The sequence below is a fragment of the Falco peregrinus genome, chromosome 2 (assembly GCF_023634155.1).
Source record: "Falco peregrinus isolate bFalPer1 chromosome 2, bFalPer1.pri, whole genome shotgun sequence".
NCBI classification, from domain to species: Eukaryota; Metazoa; Chordata; class Aves; order Falconiformes; family Falconidae; genus Falco; species Falco peregrinus.
This window is the reverse complement of record NC_073722.1, coordinates 109,220,316-109,242,408: the sequence shown is the minus strand read 5'-3', so window position 1 is coordinate 109,242,408 and position 22,093 is coordinate 109,220,316. Positions and strand designations below refer to the sequence as shown.

The 22,093-nt window shown below is 55.9% G+C and overlaps 6 protein-coding genes across 13 annotated transcripts in view; 2 read left to right on the top strand and 4 right to left on the bottom strand.

The window, feature by feature from the left end:
• The window catches only part of VPS53 (VPS53 subunit of GARP complex), a 67,422-nt gene extending 66,773 nt beyond the window's left edge, over positions 1-649 (bottom strand). For 2 of the 5 annotated variants that reach the window (XM_055795760.1, XM_055795761.1), the window contains exon 1: positions 221-405. Coding sequence is in view for 1 of the 5 variants with exons in the window: in XM_055795756.1 (XP_055651731.1) it covers positions 545-628 (84 nt within the window). In the remaining 4 variants the exon portion in view is untranslated. Of the gene's footprint in view, positions 1-220; positions 409-544 lie in introns of those variants that run through there. The other 3 variants (XM_055795756.1, XM_055795758.1, XM_055795762.1) reach the window with 3 other exon arrangements.
• Positions 650-767: 118 nt separating this feature from the next.
• On the top strand, positions 768-6,809 carry TLCD3A (TLC domain containing 3A). The gene is made up of 5 exons (XM_055794699.1): positions 768-1,037; positions 1,560-1,643; positions 3,739-3,952; positions 4,138-4,233; positions 4,696-6,809. The coding sequence occupies exons 1-5, from the start codon at positions 916-918 to the stop codon at positions 4,963-4,965; spliced, it is 786 nt and encodes a 261-aa protein (XP_055650674.1). The 5' UTR covers positions 768-915; the 3' UTR covers positions 4,966-6,809.
• A 422-nt stretch (positions 6,810-7,231) lies between these two features.
• GEMIN4 (gem nuclear organelle associated protein 4) lies at positions 7,232-10,685 on the bottom strand. The gene is given in 3 exon segments (XM_055794697.1): positions 7,232-10,299; positions 10,301-10,547; positions 10,638-10,685. Coding segments are annotated over 3 exon segments (3,213 nt in total). The 5' UTR covers positions 10,648-10,685; the 3' UTR covers positions 7,232-7,343.
• A 345-nt stretch (positions 10,686-11,030) lies between these two features.
• Positions 11,031-16,500, bottom strand: GLOD4 (glyoxalase domain containing 4). 2 transcript variants are annotated; one of them, XM_055794700.1, is made up of 9 exons: positions 16,364-16,500; positions 15,874-15,923; positions 15,012-15,132; positions 14,056-14,200; positions 13,715-13,851; positions 13,302-13,388; positions 12,944-13,057; positions 12,770-12,856; positions 11,031-12,161 (listed from the first exon to the last, which is right to left on the bottom strand). In XM_055794700.1, exons 1-9 carry the CDS (start codon positions 16,451-16,453, stop codon positions 12,096-12,098), a joined length of 897 nt encoding a protein of 298 aa, XP_055650675.1. In that variant the 5' UTR covers positions 16,454-16,500; the 3' UTR covers positions 11,031-12,095. The 2 variants fall into 2 exon arrangements, with proteins under 2 accessions (XP_055650675.1, XP_027637144.1); XM_027781343.2 differs by lacking the exon at positions 16,364-16,500 and having other exon boundaries at positions 15,790-15,910.
• MRM3 (mitochondrial rRNA methyltransferase 3) lies at positions 16,490-18,701 on the top strand. 2 transcript variants are annotated; one of them, XM_005233704.4, is made up of 4 exons: positions 16,490-16,773; positions 17,048-17,292; positions 17,687-17,854; positions 18,062-18,701. In XM_005233704.4, exons 1-4 carry the CDS (start codon positions 16,505-16,507, stop codon positions 18,604-18,606), a joined length of 1,227 nt encoding a protein of 408 aa, XP_005233761.3. In that variant the 5' UTR covers positions 16,490-16,504; the 3' UTR covers positions 18,607-18,701. The 2 variants fall into 2 exon arrangements, with proteins under 2 accessions (XP_005233761.3, XP_055650673.1); XM_055794698.1 differs by having other exon boundaries at positions 16,599-16,737.
• A 1,856-nt stretch (positions 18,702-20,557) lies between these two features.
• NXN (nucleoredoxin) overlaps positions 20,558-22,093 on the bottom strand; it is a 54,029-nt gene continuing 52,493 nt past the window's right edge. For both annotated transcript variants that reach the window (XM_055794696.1, XM_005233703.4), the window contains exon 8: positions 20,558-21,744. In XM_055794696.1, the coding sequence (XP_055650671.1) occupies positions 21,562-21,744 (183 nt within the window). In that variant the 3' untranslated portion in view covers positions 20,558-21,561. The remainder of the gene's footprint in view (positions 21,745-22,093) is intronic.

Below are 22,093 nucleotides of genomic sequence, written 5' to 3'. Positions count from 1 at the left end.
GACAGCTGCTGTTGCTGTCCCCAGACTTCTACCACACAAAAGAGCTCTTCAGGGGGAAGGGCTGGCTGAAACCAGCACAAGCTCAGTCACAGGCCCTGACAGACATAGGATTCTACGCTAATTCCTCACGGACTTTTGCGGCACCCCAAACGCCACAAAGGGTGTCAGGGAGCACTGGGCTGGAACACACCGACCACAGAAGCCGAGACGTTTAGATTACCCTGACTCCAAGCGAGCTGCAAGCTGCCCGGCTCCATGAGCCGCCTCCCCTGCCAGGTCACAACTGCTCAGTGACGAGACGGAGAACAGCCGTGTCCGCCGCAGGCCCGAGGGGACAACCCCCCGGAGCACCGGCGGGACCCGGGGGCCCAGGCCGCGGCCCGCCCTGAGGCTGAGGGGGCTCTGCCCGCACGCGAGGCCCCCGGGCCGCATCCCGCCCCAAGCACGGCCACGCGGGGGCCGCCCGCGGCCCGGCAGAGCCCCCGCGGGGCCCGCGCTCACAGCCAGCCCCTCAGCGCAGGGGCGGGCCCCGGCCGCGGCGCACCTGCTCGATGGCGGCCTGCACGGCGGGCGCCAGCTCCAGCGCCGCCTCCAGCCCAGCCGCCAGCTCCGGCTCGTCCTCCTCCATGGCGCGCTCGCCGCTTCCGGGCCGCGGGGCACGCTGGGATGCAGGAGGACGCGCCCCCTCCCCCCTCGGGGCGGGGGCGGGAGGCGTGGGCGGGGCCCAGCGGGACGGGGGCGGGGCCCAGCGGGGCAGGGGCGGGGCTTGCCGGCCGGTGCTGCGGGGCGCGTCCCGGCGGCGGGGGCGGGAGCGGGAGCGGCGGGGCCGGTGCGTGCCGAGCCGCCCCCCCTGCTGCCCGGCCTGCTGTTGACAAGCGGCGGCGGGAGGCAGCGCGGTGCTGGCCGGCCGGCCCCATGTGGCGGACGCTGGCCATCGCCTCCGCCTTCTTCCCGGGGCTCTTTGCCTTCTGCATCCGGGCGCTGCGGTGGGCCGCCCCGGGATGGAGCCTCAAGGACCGCATCCTCCTCAGCGGCAGGTACGGGCGGGACCGGCGGGAGGCCGCCCGGGCCGCCATCGGGAGCCATCGCGGCGCACTGGCAGCAGGACCGGGAGCGGGACCGATCCCGACGGTCCAAGATCCCCAAGCCCCGGCAGCCGGCACCGGGGGGTGCCGCGACGCCCGGCAGCCCCGCGCCCAGGCCTGGGCCGGCGGCGGGCTCAGACCCTGCCCTGCCGGGCCCCCCGCTGCAGCCGGTACCCCGGGATGCTCCGGTGCAGCCCTCCCGCTGCCCGCGGGGAGCCGCGCGGGATCCCCCTGATGTGGCTGGAAGGGACGAGACCTGGGAAGAAGCCCTGGCAGTGTCCCGGGTGGCAGCGCCTGGCACAGCAGCCCCGGCTGCATCCCAGCGGGACAGAGCTGCCCCTCGCCCTGACTGAGCTTTTGGGGTGTGCACGGAGCCGGTGGCGACACCCCGCTAGCCCTCCCGGTGCCAGCCGGGCTCCTCGGCCCTTCTGAGGCGACGCTTGGGGTGACCTCTTCCCTCCCTCTCGGTTGCAGGTTGGTGTCGACGGTCCAAGCCACGATGGCCACAGTGTCAGGGATCATGGTTGTCCTCAACTGCAAGGATGTGGTGCATGACAGGTAACCCTGTGCCCAGCCCGGTGCCTTGCCGACCGGCCAGGAGCACACGGAGGCTGTGCCCGGCCAGCTCCCAGCTGGGGGATTTGATGCCAAAGGCTTGCATGTACAAAGGGGAGAGGAAAACCAGTTTTGTGTTCCTCTTTCCCCTGCTTTGGGTGAAGGGTTGGGCAACGCGCTGGCCATGCACCCCCTGAAAGGCTCAGCCAGCGCTCTCAGCCCTGGGGCTGCTCTGCCAGCACAGAGGGTCTCCTCCTGAGGAGGGGCTGTAACATGGGCCCATACAGGAGCAAAAAGTAAGGGCATCATTGCTTCTAAAATGGTAGGGAGTCTCCTTGCTGGAGGCTGGAATTGTTAACGGATCAAGCAGATCTAGCAAGTGCTGATTTTAGAGGTACATGGCCTTCCCTGTGCCGAACGGATTCTGAAGGAGGCCAGAAACAAGAAAATCAGGATGGAATTCCCTTCAGAACAAACTCCCGTTGCCTTGTCCTCAATGCTCCGAGATGAACTGCCCCAGAAGCAGCTCTCAGCAGGAGTGATAGCACAATCTGGGTCAGAAGACTTAAAAACAGAGCTATTATCCAGAGTGGCAGAGGCAATCGTAGGAGGGAAGAATATAATTATGCTGAGCTGGAATTTTTACTGTAAGACACCAGATTTTAGGGTGATTTTTAGGGAGGGCTGCCCTCTCGGTCATTGCAGGCTTGCCTTTAATACACAGATGTGAAATGTCCTGCCTTGCTCTAGATAGTGAGATCTATCAGAATTGCTCAGTCCTGCTTAACCCGGGCAGTCTAACAAGTTCCCTTTTTGCTCTAGAATAAAATATCTGCTGTATAGATAGAGCAGATGATAAACCCCAGACCCGTACAGATGGAAGGTGCTGCCTGCCGCCCTCCTCCATTCCGGAGCTTGCCTGGGTGTTCTCAAGGCCAGCAATGTATAGACACTTTGTGGTCAGAGACTTAGATTTTCTTTGAATCTGGAGGAAATACAGCCCAGTGCTCAGCGGGGAAGGCCTTGGAGAACGACAGCAAGACAGAGAGCCAGGAAGCATCACAAAGGTTGCAGTAAAATTTGCCAATTTATTTACACAGGCAGACAATCATTATATTGCTGGCACTATAATTTCCCTCCAAAGCCCTGGGCAAGTTTTGCAAACACAATAGCTAGCCACTTCCCCTCCCTGCTTTACATCGCTTACATCTTTCTATCTGGAGCAGGAACACATGCAACAATTTTTTTCCTGAGACGGCAGGAGAGCAAAAGCAGATTTTGTTGAGCCCCAAGCTACGTTTCTTTAAGCAGCGGCATAGGGTGGTTTTGTTTTTTGTTTTAAGCAGTGTGATTTCACTCAGGACTTTTTAAGGAGGCCAGTGTCCCTGCAGAGCAGGGCTTGCTACTGCCCGGATTGTGCAACCAGGATTCTGACATGCCTTGGGAACAGGCAGCTGCCTGCAATTATTTCCCAACAGACAAACGCCTCGTGGGGGTTTATTGCCTGTATTAGATATTTTTGCACTTCACTCTCCAAAGTCCAGGCCAGGCATCTGTAATTAACTCTGAGGTCTCCAGGTGCTTTCCAAATGCTCCCCACGTTAGGCAGCGAGCCAAAGCAGCGTGGCAGGCAGGAGGGACCCAGCCCCAGAGATTTTCCCCTAACAAGCATCAGCTCTGGGTGTCCCAGGGCTTAGGGGAGATTACCTGCTGCAAAGGTGTTGGATCAGTGCTGGATCCTGAGCGGTGCTGTGCCCCTAGCCTGCCCAGCAAATACCTGCTGTAGGGCTAATCAAGATCCTCCCGTTAGCGCCGTGTTTGTGCTGGGCTGGGTTAGGTTTGGTGCCTGGCACGGCCAAGCGTGCACCAGAGGCAGCACTGCGGAGGCGTCCTCCGCACACACCAGGTACCTTTTCTCTGGGACAGTCTGTACCTGCTGAGCCAAATCAGGTTAAAATTCACCACCTCCCAGCTTGCCATCAGCTTCAGAAGCCACTGCTTCCGTTCCAGACCTAAAGACTCTCTCTTCCACCTCCCAGAGCGTCACGAGGTGCTCAGAGCCCTTGCGATGCCTCTGTGTGTGCTGCTCCTCCCCTAGGCACTGGCTGGCCGTGGAGTACATCTGGGTCCTCGTTCCCTACATGACCTATGACATTTACGTCATGTACCTCTGCCACTGGCACAAGAGCCAGGACAGGGGAGTTGTGGAGAAGAAGCACTCGCTGGCCAGCGTGTGGAGCTTCCTCCTGCAGGAACGCCTGATGGTGACCCATCACCTCTTCATCCTCATCGTGCTCACCCCCATCACCCAGGTAAGGGCTGGGCACGGCTGCTGTGAAACCCAGTGAGGAGCCCCGCAGTGCTGCAAGGGCTTGCAATTGTGTCTGGCAAAGCGTCTCTGCTGGTCAGGAGCCCACGAGCCCCTGGAGATGCTCGGTGTTAGCTCCTGGCCACCTCTCCCAGAGGGCCCCGTGCTCACTGCTGGCTTTGTTTGCAGCACTTCAGGGGAGAGCTGGGGGACTTCTTTGTGGGCTGCATCTTCATAGCAGAGCTGAGCACGCCTTTTGTATCACTGGGCAAAATCCTCATGCAGGTAGGTGAGGAGGGATGGGACTCAGGTCTGGGGACCCCACAGCTGTTCGTACCCTTTCCCAGCACCTGGCTGCCCTTCTCCATCAACCCTTGTTCCCGCAGCAGCTGGGCTGGGGGTCTCAGAGGGGGGCAGCCCCACAGCTGTAACCCCCCAGCTCCCCCAGACTCTTGTTAGGTTCCCATCCCTTTCCCCCAGTAAGCAGCATGCCCGGTAGCATCCCTGAACTGGGGGCTGTGCCGTTCGCTGGTGCTGCCCCCACCTGTCTGTACTTCACGCCCCGCCCCCCCAGCCCTCTGCCTCTATGCCTGCCTTCCCCATCCCCTCCCTCCCCACTTTCCTGCTCCCCCTCATCTGTACCTCCTGGGTGCTCGTCTCCGTGCTCCCAGCACACTCAGCGCCCAAGAAGCAGCAGGGTGCTGCTCACCCAGCGCTCACCCCACGTTCGCCTTCTTCCTTCCCCAGCTCAAAATGCAGGACACGCTCCTGCACAAGGTGAACGGGATCCTCATCCTGGTGACCTTCTTCCTCTGCCGTATTCTCCTCTTCCCCTTCATGTACGCGGCCTATGCCAGGCAGGTGGGAATCCCCATTTACATGGTGCCTTTCCGCATCCCCCTGCACTGCAACATCGCCAATGCCTCCCTCATCGCCCCCCAGCTCTACTGGTTCAGGCTCATCTGCCACAAAGCCGCCCGACTCTACGGCCGCTCGCCCGCTGACAAAAGCAGATAACGGCTGGCAGTGGCAGCCCAGTGCGGGGGCTGGAGAAAGGTCAGTCCTCCCCCAGCTCTTCCACCTTCACTGCTAGTGCTGCGGGGACCAGCATGGGAGCAGAGCGGTGGATGCAGCGATACCGCCGGGCTGTCGTAGCTGGAAGCAGCCTCGCAGTCTCCACCGCCGTGCCAGGCAGCACCAGCCTGGGCTAGGAAGGCTTTCTTCCCACGCCACTCCAGTGCCTTGCGTCCTCCCACCCATGGGAGCCGGGGTAGGAACCGGCCCATAAACACGACATTCCTTCTGGGATTCAATGCTGCAGCACCCAACTAAAGGTTACACGAGAGGGGTTTGTTACAACCCCCCCGCGCCACATCTTTCAGGGCTGACACCAGACACCGGCACAGCGCGGTGTGAAGAAGCCTGGAGCCAGCAGGAGAGGTGATGCTGCAGCGTGCCCAGCTCCATCCGGCACCGCCGGGAACAGGGAAGCCGTGTGCTGGACCTGCCGCAGCCCCAGCTTGCTCCTCCGGCTCTGGTTCAGCCTCCAGCTGAGAGCAGAGGGTTCTGCAGAGCCCATTCCTGACCTTCACCAACCTCGCCTCTGCACTACAGCCGCATTCAGACTCTTACCTCCCACGTGCACCTCCTGCTGCTGCTGGGCGCAATTTAAGACTCCACTTAACTCAAAGGTGCTCTCTACTACAACTATCTGGTGTTTGTGGCTGACAGTCCAGGGTCAGGGGGCCTCCAGCATTCCCAGCAGGGCTGGAGGGGAGGGAAGCTCACAGCCGGACAGAGGGATGGTCATGCTGCCTTGGAGCAATGCTGGCAGGGCAGAGCATCCATGGCTGAAGGGCAGCAAACTGCCAAGTCCTCATCTCACCAACACACAGGGGACTCTGCAGAGCCCTTCGCTGGCAGGGGATGTTACCTTCCACCCGCCTCTCCTAACTGCAGTTGCTTTTATCCGCCCTGCATTCCCCCGGCAGGTATTTAAAATAGTCTGGCACATCCTGCCCTGCTCTCCCTCCAGCCAGCACCAGCAGCACCCCACGGGTACCGGTACAGCCCGAGCTCTGGTCACTGTGGTCCATTCCTCCCGCCCCATCCCACTCCCCCACGGGGTGAGGTCTGCCAGGGAGGGAGCTGGGTGAGTGTAGGAGGAGCCAGCAATCCCAGAGCAGGGCACCAAGCTGTGTCCTTCACCAGTTCAGCCCATTTCCACCTCCAGTTGCAGCAAAAAGGGTGCAGGCTTCCTGGCTTGCCCTGCACCACGGCATTCACGAGCCTTGCGGGTGCATGCAAGCCAGGCAGCAAGTTCAGTTCCTTCTCTGCAGCCAGCACAAGCCAGGGCAGCCACCCCCTCCCTGCAGCCTCCCATGCTTGCCCTGCGGGGGCGGATGGGTGGGGTGGGGGGGGGTGTCCCCTGCTCCAGAGCAGGTCACCACACCAGCACAGCCCTGGCAGCCCCCTGACCCTGAGACCTGTGGCCCCTCTGTGCCTTTCATTCTGTCTAAAAACAACGGTTGCGCTCTGGGAGACCTGGTTCTTTGGGGTGTTGGATCTTGGCCCAGCCACGGCTGTATTCTAGAAAGAGCAAAACAAACGGCCTCTTCCAACACGTGGTCGGTTATTGCAGAAACACTACAGTTACATTAACGATCGAGACCAGCTGATGTTATAAACCGCTTGCAACCTGTTACAGATGTTTATATATCTTGCTGTTTTCATTGCAAATAATGTGCCTTATGTAAGGACCAAAAAAAAAAAAAAAGCCAATGAGGCATCTCCGTTTGCACTAACACTGCCCTGTTTACTGTCAGGAGACCAATAAAGATTTCCTTTCTGAGTCACACCACTGCATGGCTCCCCCACGTGCTGTTCATTTCTGGATGGGGAGTGTTAAGATGTGGGGTTACCACTGCACCCCCACCTCCGGGCAGGAGCAACACACACTTATTTCCATCCTGAACTCACCCAACGTGCTTCCCAGCCCCTGGCAGCATGCAGCAAACCCAGCAATCCACCCAGGACTAGGAGAGGGCTCGGGGCAGGGGAGCTGGAGGGAAACAATTTCCCTGCTGCCAGAGGCTGCCAGCTCTCTGTATGAATCCAGAGCCCCAGCAGGCAAGGCTGGAGCCACAGACCTGGCAGCTTGGCTCAGGAACAGCTGCGTGCACAGCTATTCCTGCTGGGAAATTCAGAGCGGTTGTTCCTACCCCTCCTTACACGGCCCCTTCACTGCTTAGGCAGGTTGGAAGATAACACAGCAGGGGCAAAATAAGTTCAAGAGAGAAAAATAGACAGGGTTTATTATGGATCTTACAACTTTCCATGTAAAGGGTCCCCTTGAGGCAGGGTCACTGCTCTCCTCTGTTGCCCTCTCCAGCTTCTCAAGCCAGTTCCCCGGCTGAGTGGGCTCCCAGTTTGCTGAGCTTCTGCAGGAGAGTGCCACGCAGTGCCTTGTCACCAACATTGTCCGTGATGGACTCCAGGAAGTGCCTCTCATTGGCTTTCCGCAGTGCATTGCTGGGGGATGTATCGGCGCTGCTGAACGTCTCATACTGCGAGAGGATCTCCAACGCCACCACCACCAGCGGCTCGCTGCACCCCTTGTCGGGCAGCATGGCAGCAACGTGCAGCAGGTGGCAGAACATCTGGATGCAAATGAAGGACACCTCCTGCGTGGAGGTCCTGTCCTCAGCAGGGGGCAAGGGGGGCCCTGTGGCATTCTTGACAGAGCCCAGCAGGTCCGTCAGGCTGCTGCAGTACAGCCGGACCACATGGAGCCAAGCCTCTGCTGGCAGCCAGGTGGAACAACTGGAGCTGCAGAGGAGCTGGAAGCCCCGCAGAAAGAGCACGGAGAACTGGAGGTAGCAGGCAAATGGCCGGAGGTTGAGCAAGGGCATGTATTGCACGTACTCCAGTGTGTACGGCACATGCAGGACCTGTCTCTGCAGAAGGTTTTCAACGACGTGCGTGAGCCTCTTCCATTCGCTGTGGCTGCACCAAGGGAGGACCTGTATGAGAGCCACCAAGAACCCTTTGCTGAAGAGATTCACTTCTTCAGGGTTGTCCACATTGACCGTGAGGAGTGTCAGCATTGTGTCCCTGAGCGCTGTGGACACACAGCAGCACTCCATCCATGCCAGGAGTCCACTGCCTGGTCCATAGGCTGGCAAAGGCTGGGATGTCCAGTCATCCTCAGGAAGCGTGCAAATCTCAAACAGCGTCGATGGGACCTCATTCTTGAAGTGGTCTCCATAAAGCTTCTTCAGCCGGAGACCAACAGTCCAATCTAGCGATGCCATCTTCCTGTGAAGCCAAGCCAGTGACTGGACCCACAGCTCAGGGGAGGGGGCAGTTTCTGGTCTTACCACCTCACAGAGCTGGCTGAGGATGTTCAGTATCAGGTCTTTAGTCTCCAGTGAAGGGAAGAGCTGGTCCCTAGGCTGATGCCAGTACTTTGTGTAACCATCTAGAAGCTTGCAGAGGCTGAGGAGAAGCGGGAATGGGTGACAGGACTTGATCCAGTGCTCTTCTGAACAGGACTGTATCCCCAAAACCTTACTGAGGATCTGCAGGCTCAGCTCAATTTGAGCAGAATCTGACTTCAAATAGGGAAGGACAAAGGCTTTGATCACCTCTGCAGGTGACACAAGTGGGACGGCTGAACTTGGCTGCATGAGAAAGGTCAGGAACGCAATGAACTGCTCCTCTTCCCTTGCAGTGGAAAGCCTCCCCCATACTGCCTCCTCCAGACACCTCACCACCAGGCTGTGTGGCCTGCCTGGATCATTGTGGGTCTCCAGAAAGCTCAGCGCTGGGAAGGAGCAGAGGATTTGTGCAAGGAACTGGTGTGCTCCTAGGTTGACTACAGCAAGATTACAAAGCTGCTTCACTGTGGCCTCAGGGTACAGCAGCGTGAGCCTGGCCACAGAAGCCACGGCCCTGGTCAGGCCTTCATCAGACACACTCTTTGTGATCTGGTTGAAAGTCACATTCAGGTCCTCCTGGAACCCCTCCATGACAACCTGCAAGTTCAGAGACAGGCCTGGTCCACCCCAGGATTCCAGGACGCCTGAGACCACTTTGTTTTTGTCACTTAACGAAAGCTCAGTGTAACACTCCATGATGGCTTTGGTCACTTGCATCTGCAGCTCTCGGGCCTCCTTATCTTGGCGGAACATAGCAAAGTTCACCAGTGTCTCCAGCAATTTCAAAACTAGCTCTGGTTTCTGGAAGAGCGCTCTGTTTTTCACAAGGCAGTCAACCCAGTCCTTCGAAAAGGCCCAGGTCTTTTCAGATACAAAAATGGAGCACACCTCCACATGCCGGTCTAGCTTCTGCTCAATGATTGTCATGGCAACTGAAGACACAAGGTTGGTATCCAAATCCTTGCTCTTCAGGCTGGCACTGATCTTCTCAAGAAAGTCCTTGGTGACCTGTGTCAGCTCTAACACTACACCTGCTTCATCCTCACTCAGGTCTCTAGCTTCTGAGAAGCAAACTAGGTTCTTCCCAAGATTGGTAAGAGCATCCAGGAGCCGATAGCTCTCATAGCAGGGCTCCTCAGAGCTGTTCAAGGTACCTTGCAGCTCCTCTCCCCAGGCATGCAACAAGCTGGAGAGGAAGTCCAAGCCAACAAAGAGCTCTTCACAAGAGAGCTTAGCCAAGGACAAGAGGCTCATGGTTCTCTCTGCTTCCTTCACCTTCTCATCCAGCCCACTGTGGTGGTACATGCTTTCAGTGTCACTGGCCCAGAGGCTGATGACAGAGCTGATCTTGTCCAGGTACTCTGCAACAGGCAGGGGGTTTCCCTCTGCCTCTACCTCAGGGAACACAGACAGCAGCTCTGCCAGGTTGGCCAAAGCATAGCACTTCAGGCGGGGCAGGGCAATGCTCCTGTAGGTCTGCTTTAACCCCTCTATCAGGACCATGAGCAGGCTGGTGGCAGCAGGGGAGCTATTCAGAGAGCCAGGGTCACCCTTGAACCTCTTTGGGGGCTGGAGACCATCGTCCAGAGAGGACTCACACCCATGCTGATATATGAGAGCGCTGAACGCAGAGACTGTTGCGTCTTCCTGTCCCTCTTTGTGCTTCACCACCTCCCACCACACATCCAAGAAGAACCTGATGTCTGATGGGGACGTCTCACTGGAGACGTACTCCACCAAGTGCTCCAGCTGGTGCCGGCACACATCCTGGGGCAGTGCCAGCAGCAGCTGCACGAAGAGCTGGGGCACGCCGAGGGCCTTGACCAGCTCGAAGAGGACAGTGTGGTTAACTTCGGGGATCATCCTGCCCACGGAGAAGAAGCCATCCTCCTTCCATCCCTGGTCCAGTGAGGGGGCGGGGGGGGTCTGGCAGCAGGACTTTAGCCCAGACGATGGCCACAGCCTCCTTCTTCCAGAGGCTGTGCTGCAGCGCGGAAGGGCAGCGCGCTCCGATCTCCCCCAGGGCGTCGATGATGGGGGTCCCCACGCGCAGCCAGTCCGCTTTGCGCAGCTCCCGCAGCGGCCGCGGCTGGGTGAGTCGGGCGGCCAGCAGGAACCCGCCGTGCAGGATGGCCGTCTCCTCGCACACGCCCCACGGCCCTGCGCGAAGACAGCGTTACCGCGGCCCGGCCCCGGCCGCCCCCCCCCGGCCCGCTCCCGCCGCCCCGCTCCCCCAGCTCCCGCACCCACCGGGCTCCATGGCGGCGGCCGGCGCGCTCCGGCGTCAGCACCGCCCCGCAGCGCGCCCCCGCAGCGCCTCCTGGCGGCCCGGCGGTAGCGCCGCCCGCCCGCCTGCCCCCCCGGCCCTCCCCCTGCCCCCCCGGCCCTCCCCCTGCCCCCCCGGCCCTCCCCGCCCTTAATTAGTGCGCGCGGAAACCCGGAACTCAATTAACTGGGCCGAGGAACGGCCGGCGCAGCTCTGCAAGGCAGGCACTCACACCGCCCTCCCGAAGCGCCTCCATTCATTTAAAGGCGATGCCGGCAAGCGGCTGGGCAGCAGCTTACACGCGACACTCCCAACATGATCGATACACGATTCCAAAAATCATCACTGAACTTGAAGCAAAGAGCTGGAACAAAAAGTCGGAGTGAGGAATTTTTCCAGTTTATTCTCAGAATATTCACTACAAGCACCAACAGGCCTCAGCGGCTGCCAACACTACCGATTTTGCCTACTTTTCTCTGTGAAAGTTTTACATCAAGAAAGATTACAAACCAGACAGCGTGCCTGACACGGACAACATCGGTAATTACTCCCTGTATTCCCAGCCATTATTCCACTAGCAAAAGCAGAGCAACTTCATTCCGACAGAATAAACCCTGAACCATTACTTCCAAAGGCAATTTCTCATCAAAAGCTAATTGCAAACCATGATACACTTATTTTAAGTTCCTGCCCAGCACCTCAGCAGGCAGTGCAGCGCTGCTCCGCACCCTGCGGCACGGCCCCGGTCCCACCTGCAATGGGGAAGGCAGGAAACCACCATGTCAATGAGGTGACCCTAGTGAGAAATGCACCACGGCTTCCAAGGGGGGACATTTCACCTCAAAAACTGGGGAAACACCTTGGAATGAAAACGGGGTTTGTTCCAGACAAGAATATTCAAGTGCTTTAGCGAGATAATTTCTCTGTTCCCAATAATCAGGCATTCGCTACGACAGCTGAACTGCTCAAGTTCCACATACACAGCCCCCCGCCTTCAGCTGACACATTTCCGCTGAAGCGGGGTACCTGCTGCACTCACAGCTACCCAAAAACCTCTTCTCTAAGCTGCAAATCCAGGATGGCTAAAGCCAGTTAGAGAACTAGATACTGTAACAAATCCAGCAACCTCTTTTTTCAAGTATAGCAACAGCACAGAAATGTGCTGTTTGCCTCTTAACTGGTGACCCCCGGTTTTGAAGCCACGTGCTCACCCTGCTCCTTACTGCCTAGCTTAACTGTTTTCTGTTTTAAGGGGAACATGCCATTTGCCTGGAAGGAGAGAGCAGCAGTAAGAGACACAAGCTTAAATCAAAGAAACCAACAAGCATGGGACATCATGGCACCCTCTTACTGGAAGAGGTAACGCAACACGTTACATAGGATTAGCATTTTTCTCAGATGAAAACCAAGGCAGGAAGGAGCAGTCCAGTCCTTTTCTCCAGCTAAGCTGAAGCCTTCTTCATTTTCTGTGCAGCAAACCATTTGTCGCTGTTGTCTTCTGCCATGGCCTGCACAAAGAAAAGCATTAACATGTTCAGAACAGCAGCGGAGTCACCAGACACCTGGCTGCTCACACTCACCAGCCTGTCCCACAAAGCCAGACTGATCACAAGGACACTTTATAATTTGGAGGAAACCCACCCTAAAGGATTTTTTGGGGATTTTGGGGATTTTTAAACACATACTAGTATGGAATAGACACTGAAACCCAATGCTCTCTGCTGCAGCAAATCAATAGATGATCTGGTAATACAAGGGCAAAACAAGACAGTTTAAACATGGCCTTCCCACACAGCTCTCGTTCCACACCAGAACCCCTCCGCCTTGGGAGATGTCCAGCTGTGCTGACGTTACCGCAGCTCAAAAATCATTTTCTGCAGTAACTGACACCAAAGCATTGTTAACGTGTCTGGTAACACATGCCACCACCCAGATGCCCCGAGGGCGAGGCTGGAAAACTCTAGCCAGGACACTAAGTGAACTTTAAAAAATTATTTGTCTTCTTTAGCAATACCGTACAATTTGCTTCTCAGAAAAACTCCATGTGGAGCAAAAATTAGATTCTACGGGCACCTGTAACAAGGAAGAAAACAAATGAGCAGGCAGCATTACTTACATCGTCTAACAACTTGTCACCATTAGGGTCCACCTTGGACAGATCTCTAAATGCTTCATCTCCCACAAAACAGATTTCATGGCCATCCTAAACAGAGTTTAAGAGCAGGTAAGTTAGATAAACAGCAGAGAGAAATTTAAATCAAATTTAATCACTATTTCCAAGATTACTCACAGGATCAGCCAAAATAATCACTTGCACTGTGGCTTTGCCAGGTGTGTCCAAGCTAACCAGAGGCGTTAAAATTTTCTGATTCTCTTTTTTCATCAGTGCTTCAATGTTTGGCAACTTAAACAGAAAACAAAACAAAAATCAACCCTAGTCAGATGAAGCTCAGATGCATCCAGGTTATTCTCATTTACAGTTCCCCATTACCCACAACTCCATTGCATTCCCACTGCAAAAAATAGAAATAAATTATCTGCTCTGTATTGTTTTGTTCACATCTGAGCTGGTTTGCTAATACTGGAAATTAAACTTCCCACTAGTCAATTCTAGGAAATTAAAAGAGTAAGAGAAATGTGATCATTACCTCTTCCTTTGCACAGGAGAAGGCAATCCGCCCAAACGCTGTCCCGTGATCCACCACTCCTCCAACACTCTTCAACTCCAGCTTACACTGGAAAAGGAAAAAAGAAAGCCTGACTCACAAGGATGCTGTTCTCAGTGCTACATTCGCTCCAACTTTTCACTGATGCTGATGATTTCAAAATCACCCATATGTGTATTTTCTGGCAAGCCAGAATTACCAAAGCAAACCACAGCTCTTTTTAATAAAATGCACTTAAGCATACAGAAGCTTTAATTAAAATGCACAGAATTAAGTGCACAGTTACGTTAATTAAGAGCTTTTTTCCCTTTAAGATTCTGTTTTCACGAAACGAGAGGTTTCTATGATGAGACACAACTCAAAGATCAGAACTAGAAAGCTTTCTAAGGACTAACCTGGTTATCTGCATAGCCTAGCAAAGCCCTTTGTTTCTCCTCATCCTTCTCATATATTTTCATCCCGAGCAAATCAGACCAGTAGTTAACAGACTTCTGCAGATCGGAGACACCGAGGGTTACCTTTAGCACAGGATCTTGAAGATTGCAATAATTTGGAATTAGTTACAAATATATTGTAGTTTTAAGCGCACGGTTTTACATTCTTGAGACGTAACGAAGAAATAACAAAAACATGCTCCATTTCATAAAATGCTATTGAGACAAATGCACAGCCCGTTCTAACACCCAACTCTGAAATCTCTCTCGAACACCTGCAGGAGTGAGTGGGTATGTTTCACCTTGCTTGAGCTGTTCTTTGTCTTCCAAGTAGAATTTATAACCCCCTGGGGCTTCAGCTTCAAAAATACCAGTCGTGACTTCTTTGAGGGGCCACCCCATCTTCTTAGCATTGTTGACAGCTTGGCTGGACACAAGTGTTATGCCCTAGTGAGAACAGAACAGACAGATGCAAAATCCATAGGGTGGATGCTGACTAAGTCCCACCTTTCAGTAGTCTGCCTCTACAAACGACCAGAAACAAATCAGATTACTTTTTATAACAGATGGACCATATGATCTCCTGAGAGCTGCTCTTACTCCTACAAAATAAGCTTAACCTTAGGCACATCCCACATGTGTTTGGAATGCGTTTATTTACTTCTTTCTTATCAGAAGAAATGTGAAAAGCAAAAGTAATTTTAAACCCTAATTCAGTGCATTGTACAGAAGTGGAAAACCAAGTTCCTAACTGTTCTACCAGGTTAGGCAGACATCCGTGGCTCAAAGCCGCTGCTCCCTGACACCCTGCAAACTAGAGGAAGAACATTAGCTCAGGGGAAACAACGAGCATATACTCATAGATGAAACATGAGATTTTCATTGGCTCTCAGCTAGTAAACAACGAAGAAATAAGTAATAACAAATAAAAAAGTGTTTTCCTGCAGCAAGATACTTCTTAGCTAACCATTCCACACTGGATTTGGCAGCAAATACCAGCTGTCCCACACACACAGTAGCTAAGAGATGGAGCTCAAGGAAGTGCTTCCTGGATCCTATGTGAGCAAAAAGCTGCTCTAGTTTCTGCTCTTCCAACTTGGAGACAATTACAAAAGCAAGGGTAAAAAGCATTTAAAGGACCAAACAGCATAAAAAAAGCAGCTGGTAACAATCTATATGCCAAAAAAACTCCTAATCACAAAGAGTAAAAAACGTTTATCATAAGATGACAGAATTTGATGCCAAGTCAGGTACCCACCAGAAAGTCATTGCCCAGGCGATATTCTCCAATACCGTAATTGTAAGTCAATTCTGCGACAAAGTGATCATCTTCTGGCCCATAGCCCACCATTGTTTTGCTCCATTTTCCGTCATAAGGGCTGCAACATCCAGATTTAATTCTCATGAGTATTAGAAATAAACACCAAGAACCGCAAGTATTAGTGTTTCAAGGAAGAACTGCATTTCTAGAGGAAACAAATGGCCCAAGCAATCCAGTAACCTCCCACCAAGTAGAAGCCGATACCTGTGAAGAATTCTCATTGCAGCTCAGCATGCAGCAGACAGGCATCCCCCCAGAGTCACTAGTTCTGACCTTGGGCTGTCATTCACAACCATACAACAAAAGCGATTCTACCTCCTTCTTAACAGCTTACATTTTAAGAGCACATGCTGCTCATTAGTGGGAATTACATGAGCACTTCCTTATTGCAAAGTAGGAAAAGCAAGTAGTTAGGCAGATTGGAGGATTGCTTTAATTTGTAGACAGGCAAAAAAGCCTTTGGGGCTACCAGGAGGGATTTTTAACTCAATACGCTCTATAAACCCATGCACGTAAAATACCAATGTAACTGAATGTAATTCCAGGAGAGTTCAGAAATAATTTTACAAAGTTCAGTACCAGCCTATAGGTGCAATACAGCAATACTGGTGTTTCAGTGTAAACACCATACCAATGCAAAAAGGGGAACCGTTGCTTGCAAGGGAAGTACTTTGGGGAAAAAAAGAGAAGTAAGCGACCCCAACACCTTTTTTACCTGTAAAATACCACTGCGTGGCTGGTGAGGGCTGGCAGGTGTTTTGTGAGAACAGAGGAGCGGGGAGGGAGCCAGGGCACTCACCCGTTGCAGCTGGCTTTGCAGCCCTCCTCGAACTCCTCGTGCCTCAGCACCTGAGGGACGGGGCGAAAGAAGTGAGCGCGGACACGGCCCTTCCCTGCCACCTCAGCAGCGCCGGCGGAGCCAGGGGCGAGGTCCGGAGGAGGCGACGGAGCCCGGAGCCCTTCACGACTGCCGGGGCCTCGCCCGTCGAGGTGGGGAAGCCCCCTGCCCCCCCGCAGCGCCGGCCCGGGGAGCCCCGGGGCTTCCGTGGCTGAGGAGGGCGGCCGCTCCCGCCGCTTCCCCCCTCGGGGCTCCGGCCCTGCCGCTTTTCCCCCTCGGGATCCCGCCGTTCCCCCCCTTCGCGATCCCAGACACGCCGCTCTCCCCCCCCGTCAGGGCCCCGCCTCAGGGGCCCGGCCCGGCCCGGCCCCGCCGCTCTGGCCCCGCCGCTCTCCCCCCGCCTCGGGGGCCCGGCCCGGCTCCGCCGCTCTCCCCCCGCCTCGGGGCTCACGCTCATGCCCAGCAGCTCCCGGTAGAACCGCGCAGTCCGGCCGCGATCGCCCACTTTGAAGACGAAGTGCAGCGCCCGCCGAGCCGCCATGCCGGAGGGTGACGCCACGGGCGCGCCCGCGCGCAGCGGTGACGCCGCAAGATGGCGGCGCTGGGGCTGCTGTGCCGGCTGTGCCGCTGGCTGCCGCGGCCCGGCGGCCCGGGGGAGGCGGGGGGGGCGCGGCGCGGGGTGCGGGCGCTGCGGCGGAGCCCCGTGCGGGTGCTGCCGCCGCAGAAGGAGCGGGCCGAGGCGGCCGAGGTGCAGCGGAGCCCCGGGGCGCGGCCCCCCCCGCCGCCGCCAGCGGTGGAGCGGAGCGCGGCCGGGCCGGGGCTGTGGTACGAGAAGGCGGCGGTCGGTGACAGGAGGCTGGGGTGAGGCTGGGCACCGCCGCGGGGGGGGCTGGGCACGGGCCCGGGGGGCTGCCCCGCGCTGAGACCCCCGCAGAGCCGCCCGCTGCCACAGCTGCAGAGTTGGGGGCAAATTCCAGCATTTGGGGGGCTGGGCTGAGGCTGGTACCGGAACCGGCCCCGCCAGCCGCGCTGCGGGCACCCGGGCGTGCCGAGGGAAGGCCTGGGGGCTGGCCGCCGTCAGGCCGAAGGCCTTGTTGGCGTCACGGCTGTTTTCTCTCCGTTAATTTCTCCACAGAAAAGTGGTGACCATCGCCAAGTCGAAGAAGTTTCGGGACCGCCACGGGAAGGTCCTGCTGGAGGGTCACAGGCTGATCAGGGACGCCCTGGAGGCAGGAGCTGTGCTGCAGTCTCTCTTCTTCAGCACTGTGGGGCAGCTGAACGAGCTGCCCCAGGCAAAGCTGAAAGGAGCCAACTTAATTAAAGTGAAATTTGAAGATATTAAGAGCTGGTCTGACCTCGTAACTCCTCAGGGGCTGATAGGTAAGCTGCCTTGAGAGCAGTCACAGCGCTGCTCAAAGGGAAACCTATTTCACACTTCGTAAGCAGATAACGACTCTATAACCTTCCCCTAGATGTTCTGGCAGTGTGTCAAGGGGTCTAATTTGAGAGAATTCCCTTTTATTCGTCCTGCTGCAGTAACTGTGAAAGTGGCTTCTAGAGTGCATTGAAGGTGCTAATGCTCATTTTTAATAGCACGTTGCTCCGGCTCTGCTGGGAGATAGTTCTCCTTGTAAAGCGACAAACTCTTCTCAAACTTCTTTTAAGAGGTGCTTTCGGCAGCACATCTTTAGTGAGATTTGGGCCAACTAAATCAGAGAGAGCTCTCTCCTTGGGGTGTGTTAGGCAGAAGCCTGTCAGCACTTTGTCTCCTCAGGGGTCTTTTCCAAGCCTGACCATGCCAAGATGTCTTACCCTGTCGCTCAGCTAACCAGCTCCTTGCCACTGCTCCTCATCTGTGACAATATCCGAGATCCGGGAAACCTGGGAACCATTCTGAGATCTGCAGCAGGAGCGGGCTGTGAGAAAGTGCTGCTCACCAAAGGTAACAGCCTTTCCCTGGGGAAAAAACAGTTTAGTTTCAGTAATTTGGGGGTAAGGCAGGGAGTAAGAGGTTCTTGAAGATGTTGTTCCCATGAGTGTGTAAGCAGTGCCCGTCACAGCCATGACTGGGTGCAGGAACAGCGACTGTGAATCCCATCTTTGTGTGGGGGCTGCTGCATTGTCACTGTTTTCCCCCCTTCCATTTCAGGCTGTGTGGATCCGTGGGAGCCAAAGGTTCTCCGTGCAGGCATGGGGGCTCACTTCCGTCTGCCTGTCATTGCCAACCTGGACTGGGAATTTGTTCCCAAAAACCTTCCTGCCGGTATCCGGGTCTGCGTGGCTGACAACAAAGACCCAAGCGCTCAGGCCAAGGCCATGCCTACGCCGAGAGGAGCTGGCAGGGATGGCTCTGCTCCCCACAACCCAAAGGCTCCTGTGAAATCCAAACCCAAGGATGAGGAGGGAACAGCAGATGTCTGCATCCCAGAGGTGGCTGCACAGTATTACTACGAGAACTGGACGCAGACTCCAGTGGCCGTGGTGATTGGCGGAGAGACCCACGGTCTGAGTCCAGATGCAATTCACCTCGCTGCCAGCACAGGGGGGAAGAGACTGGTCATTCCCGTGGTGCCAGGCATGGACAGCTTGAATTCCGCTATTGCTGCTGGCATTGTGCTGTTTGAGGGGAAGAGGCAGTTGCAGCGGAGGCACAAACAGGAAGATGAGAGGCAGAAGTTCCCTGTAGTGGGCTAAACTGCTGAGGTTTGGGTGCTGAAGAAGCATCTCGTCCCCTTGGCGTGCTGTAGAGTTAATAAAACAGCAGCTCGGGCTGTTTGGTTTGCATTAAATGAGTATCAAACAACTCTTGATGGTGCTGGAGCTGTGCCTCGGTGAGTGACTCCCAGGCCAGCCTGCGGGGGGGCTCTGGCCGCACGGTGATGCTAGTGAGAAAGGAAAAGCCAGCGGGTGAGAGCGCTCGCCTCTCCAGCAGCCGTTCCCGCTGCCTGGCTTTTCTTGCTCTCTCACCCAGCAGATCTGGGGAGGCCTTGGATACCTCGCTGTGGGGTCAGGGTGCAGCTGCTGCAGCAGTGTTTCCGCTGGCCCAGCCAGGGTGCTGCTGACAGCATGTGTCCTTCCTCTGGCAGCACAGGGGCTATGTGGCGTGGCCGCTGCTAGTGGTTTTGGGGTCAGAAAGGCCAAAGCAAGGTTTGCTTACCCAAACCCTGTGCTCTAACCAGCGATGAGAGCAGCAAACCAACCCTGCTGCAGGTGCCTGCTGCACACCGGGCTGGCCCCAGCGTCTCTGAGCTCTGGCATTTGTGACTCTGCTGCTGCCAGGAGGTGGAAGGGTCTGTCCCTGTGCAGCCACCTTAGCACCTCTCGCTCCGGCAGCTGGGTCTTGGCACAGATGAGTTATGAATGACGAGGGGAAGCGTGGAAAAGGAGCTGTGGGCACTGCTGTCCATCTGAGGGGCGCTGGGCCCCAGGGAAGGAGACCGCTAGGCCTGCCTGCTCCTTCCTGAGGGTAACAGCTCTGCTTGCAACAGCCCACCTCCGTGGGACTGGGACGCACCACACAGCCCTGGTCACGCTGGAGGCTCCCACCCAGGCTGCACAATGCTCTCCGCATTGCTGGCAGCTGCATGTCCTGCAGCTATGCTGCCTGCCACCCGCCTTGCTGTGCATTTAAAAATGCCTCCTCTGTGCTGGTTGCCAGTCACACAACCAGCAACTTACTGCCAGCCCACTCTGCTGGCTCCAGTTTTATGTTACTACACTGAAATCTGTTATATTGTCTGCTGCAGAAATACCCAGAGATGGGAGGTTCAGCCTCTTCCATGCCTAAGCCCCCCCATCTCAGCCGCACACCACGCTGCCCAGGCTGGGGGTGTACTGTGCAGTCAGACAGCACATTACCTCAAGCCTGAAATCACTCCTGCCAAGCAGTTCCATCTCCAGAGGCCAGTTCCAGCCCCAGTCTCATCAAATTGACCCAGAATGACCCAGTTCTCAGGCAGAAAATTGCTGCTTTGCTCCAGTTCCTACAGAGCATCTACCAGAGCGTTTGTGACGGTGCTGAGCCCACCGCGTTGCTGGGAGCCTGAATCACAACATCCAGAGTGGAAACACGTTCTCCCTCTCAGCTGCTGCTGCATGACCAAATGCTACAGATCCCCCCAGTTTGTCAAACCCACACCCGTTGCAATTGCCCCCAAACCAGCAGGCACCCACTAAGCACAGGCAGCGCACGTGCCTGGTGATGGTGGAGGCAACTGCTCATCCTCCTCCACCGGCTGAAGTCCGCTCCTGCTCACTGCCAGAGCCCTTAACCCTGCAGCAGAGGGTAACTAACTCACTGAAAAGTTGATTTCCTCAAAAATCTCCAGTAAAGGGGCTAAGAGTTGATTTAGGGTTGATTTAGGGTAGATTTCTTGCAGCCCAGTGCCCAGGGAGGTGCAGCAAGCCACAGCTCCCAACGCTGCCGCCATCCTGCAGCAGCCCACTGGCTGGGGGAGCGGCACCGAGCCAGCCACAGGCAAGTCTGTGCTACACCACGCGATCCCAGCTCAGCCGCTGCAGCGCTGGGAGCTGCCGGCACAAACACCTACCCACGGGGGCTGGCTGAGGGGCTCCTCTTCCACACGGGTCCCAGCTGGGCTTCCTCTCCCCAACAGCGGGACGCGGCAACCGGCACCTCCAGGGACAAGGTTATTATAACAGTTTTATTACAAAGTTCCAATCACCATGTACAGTTTTTACAATGTCACTTTTCAGGGGCTCAGCTGTGCTGCTTGGGTGAGGAAGGGATTATTTTTTTTGTTGGGTTTTTTTTTTTTTTTTTGGTTATTTTTTAAAGAACAGCACCATTAATGTTAGGTTTGGGACACACCTACAAAAAACAGCTCAATCAACTAACATAGAGGGGAGAAGACAATTCATACCAGAGAGAGGGGTGAGAGGGGATGGGGAGAGCACAAGGGAGAGAGGAGAGAGGTGAGGGCAGCCTGGTGGTGGTCCTCCTCCTGGCTCAGAGAGGGAGGGAATGAGGGAACACCCACCTGTCCCAGGTGGATGGACCCTGGCACACACAGCCAGCGCTGCCTAAGGCTGTCGGTGCTTGGGGTGGGAGGTGGGAAACCCACCCGGAAAGGTCTCACCCCCAGGAGGAAGAGCTTGGCTGCGCCATGGTCTTTCAGAGGTTGTCAGCAGTTAAGACTTTGTCTTGGCCTTGTCAGGGCACTTGCGTGGGAAAGAAGGATGGGCCAGGGGTGAAGTGGACAGTTTCCTTATTGCTTCCTTAAAGTCACTTAGTCAGCAGGGGTGGTAGGAAAGAAAAGAAGGGGGAGAAGGAAAAGAAAAGAGCCCCAAGAACCCCATCCACTGCCTGATGCATACGCTGGGAAGAACACCATGCAAAAAGATTTGCCTGCTAGCTAGTGTCGTGTATAAAGTAACGATACGGTAACAGTTCTGGCCTGGTTATTAGAGAATATACCACCATGAAGCACAAGCGAAGTCTCCAAACGCCAACAACTCCCTGCTGAAAGTGCATCTCAAGGAGTTTGCTTAGGAGAAGGATCCACTGCGTAAAACAAGGCACCACAAGAAGGTTGGATACTGGGTTGGGCGTGAGGACACGCTGGAGAATCCACAAGCGGCGGAAGAGAGACCTAGTTTTAAATAATGTCTGTTGGCGCAAAAGCCCCCTTAGATGGGCTCGGGCTTTAGCTTGTCTGCTAGAAAGTCGCTGACAAAGGCTTCCACGATTTCAGGTGTGATCTCCTCCACATCCATCACGTACTTGGCTCGGGCTGACATGTCCAGGATGGTGAGCAGGGGCGCAGCCTCCGGCAGGTTGGTGTAATCCCGCAGGGAGTCGGTCATGTCGTCCTGGAGGCCAAACCAAGAGGGAGAGAGAAGTCACTGGCCCAGCCAGCACACCAGGACCAGTTTGCTGCTTCCTCACCCGTGGTCCAGCCTGGAAGCATCTCCCAAGGCACTGGGCCTTGCACCGGGCCTTGCACCAGCACCGCAGGACCACAAGCGTAGCAGGCAGCACCCACCTTGCTGCCTGCTCTGCCCATCGTTTGTGTCAAAACCAAACCAGGCTGATTTATCCCAAGCTGGGATGGGACCGGGCACTCCTCCAACCCTTTCCACAAAAGGAACAACAGTTCCCAGCACCTCCAGGCTGACCCACTGCCCCAGGCCACCCCGATCCTCTAGGGCAGGAGTGATT

What these genes read in the sequence shown, in the direction of transcription:
- MRM3 (XM_005233704.4), top strand. Translation starts at nt 16,505, where the DNA reads ATGGCGGCGCTGGGGCTGCTGTGCCGGCTGTGCCGCTGGCTGCCGCGG. An exon ending in AACTCCTCAGGGGCTGATAG is followed by an intron (nt 17,293 to 17,686) that starts GTAAGCTGCCTT and finishes TTGTCTCCTCAG; the next exon opens with GGGTCTTTTCCAAGCCTGAC. An exon ending in GAAAGTGCTGCTCACCAAAG is followed by an intron (nt 17,855 to 18,061) that starts GTAACAGCCTTT and finishes CTTCCATTTCAG; the next exon opens with GCTGTGTGGATCCGTGGGAG.
- GLOD4 (XM_055794700.1), bottom strand. Translation starts at nt 16,453, where the DNA reads ATGGCGGCTCGGCGGGCGCTGCACTTCGTCTTCAAAGTGGGCGATCGC. An exon ending in GGGAGCTGCTGGGCATGAGC is followed by an intron (nt 15,924 to 16,363) that starts GTGAGCCCCGAG and finishes CCCGTCCCTCAG; the next exon opens with GTGCTGAGGCACGAGGAGTT. An exon ending in TGATTATTTTGGCTGATCCT is followed by an intron (nt 12,857 to 12,943) that starts GTGAGTAATCTT and finishes AACTCTGTTTAG; the next exon opens with GATGGCCATGAAATCTGTTT.
- TLCD3A (XM_055794699.1), top strand. Translation starts at nt 916, where the DNA reads ATGTGGCGGACGCTGGCCATCGCCTCCGCCTTCTTCCCGGGGCTCTTT. An exon ending in CGCATCCTCCTCAGCGGCAG is followed by an intron (nt 1,038 to 1,559) that starts GTACGGGCGGGA and finishes TCTCGGTTGCAG; the next exon opens with GTTGGTGTCGACGGTCCAAG. An exon ending in AAGGATGTGGTGCATGACAG is followed by an intron (nt 1,644 to 3,738) that starts GTAACCCTGTGC and finishes CTCCTCCCCTAG; the next exon opens with GCACTGGCTGGCCGTGGAGT.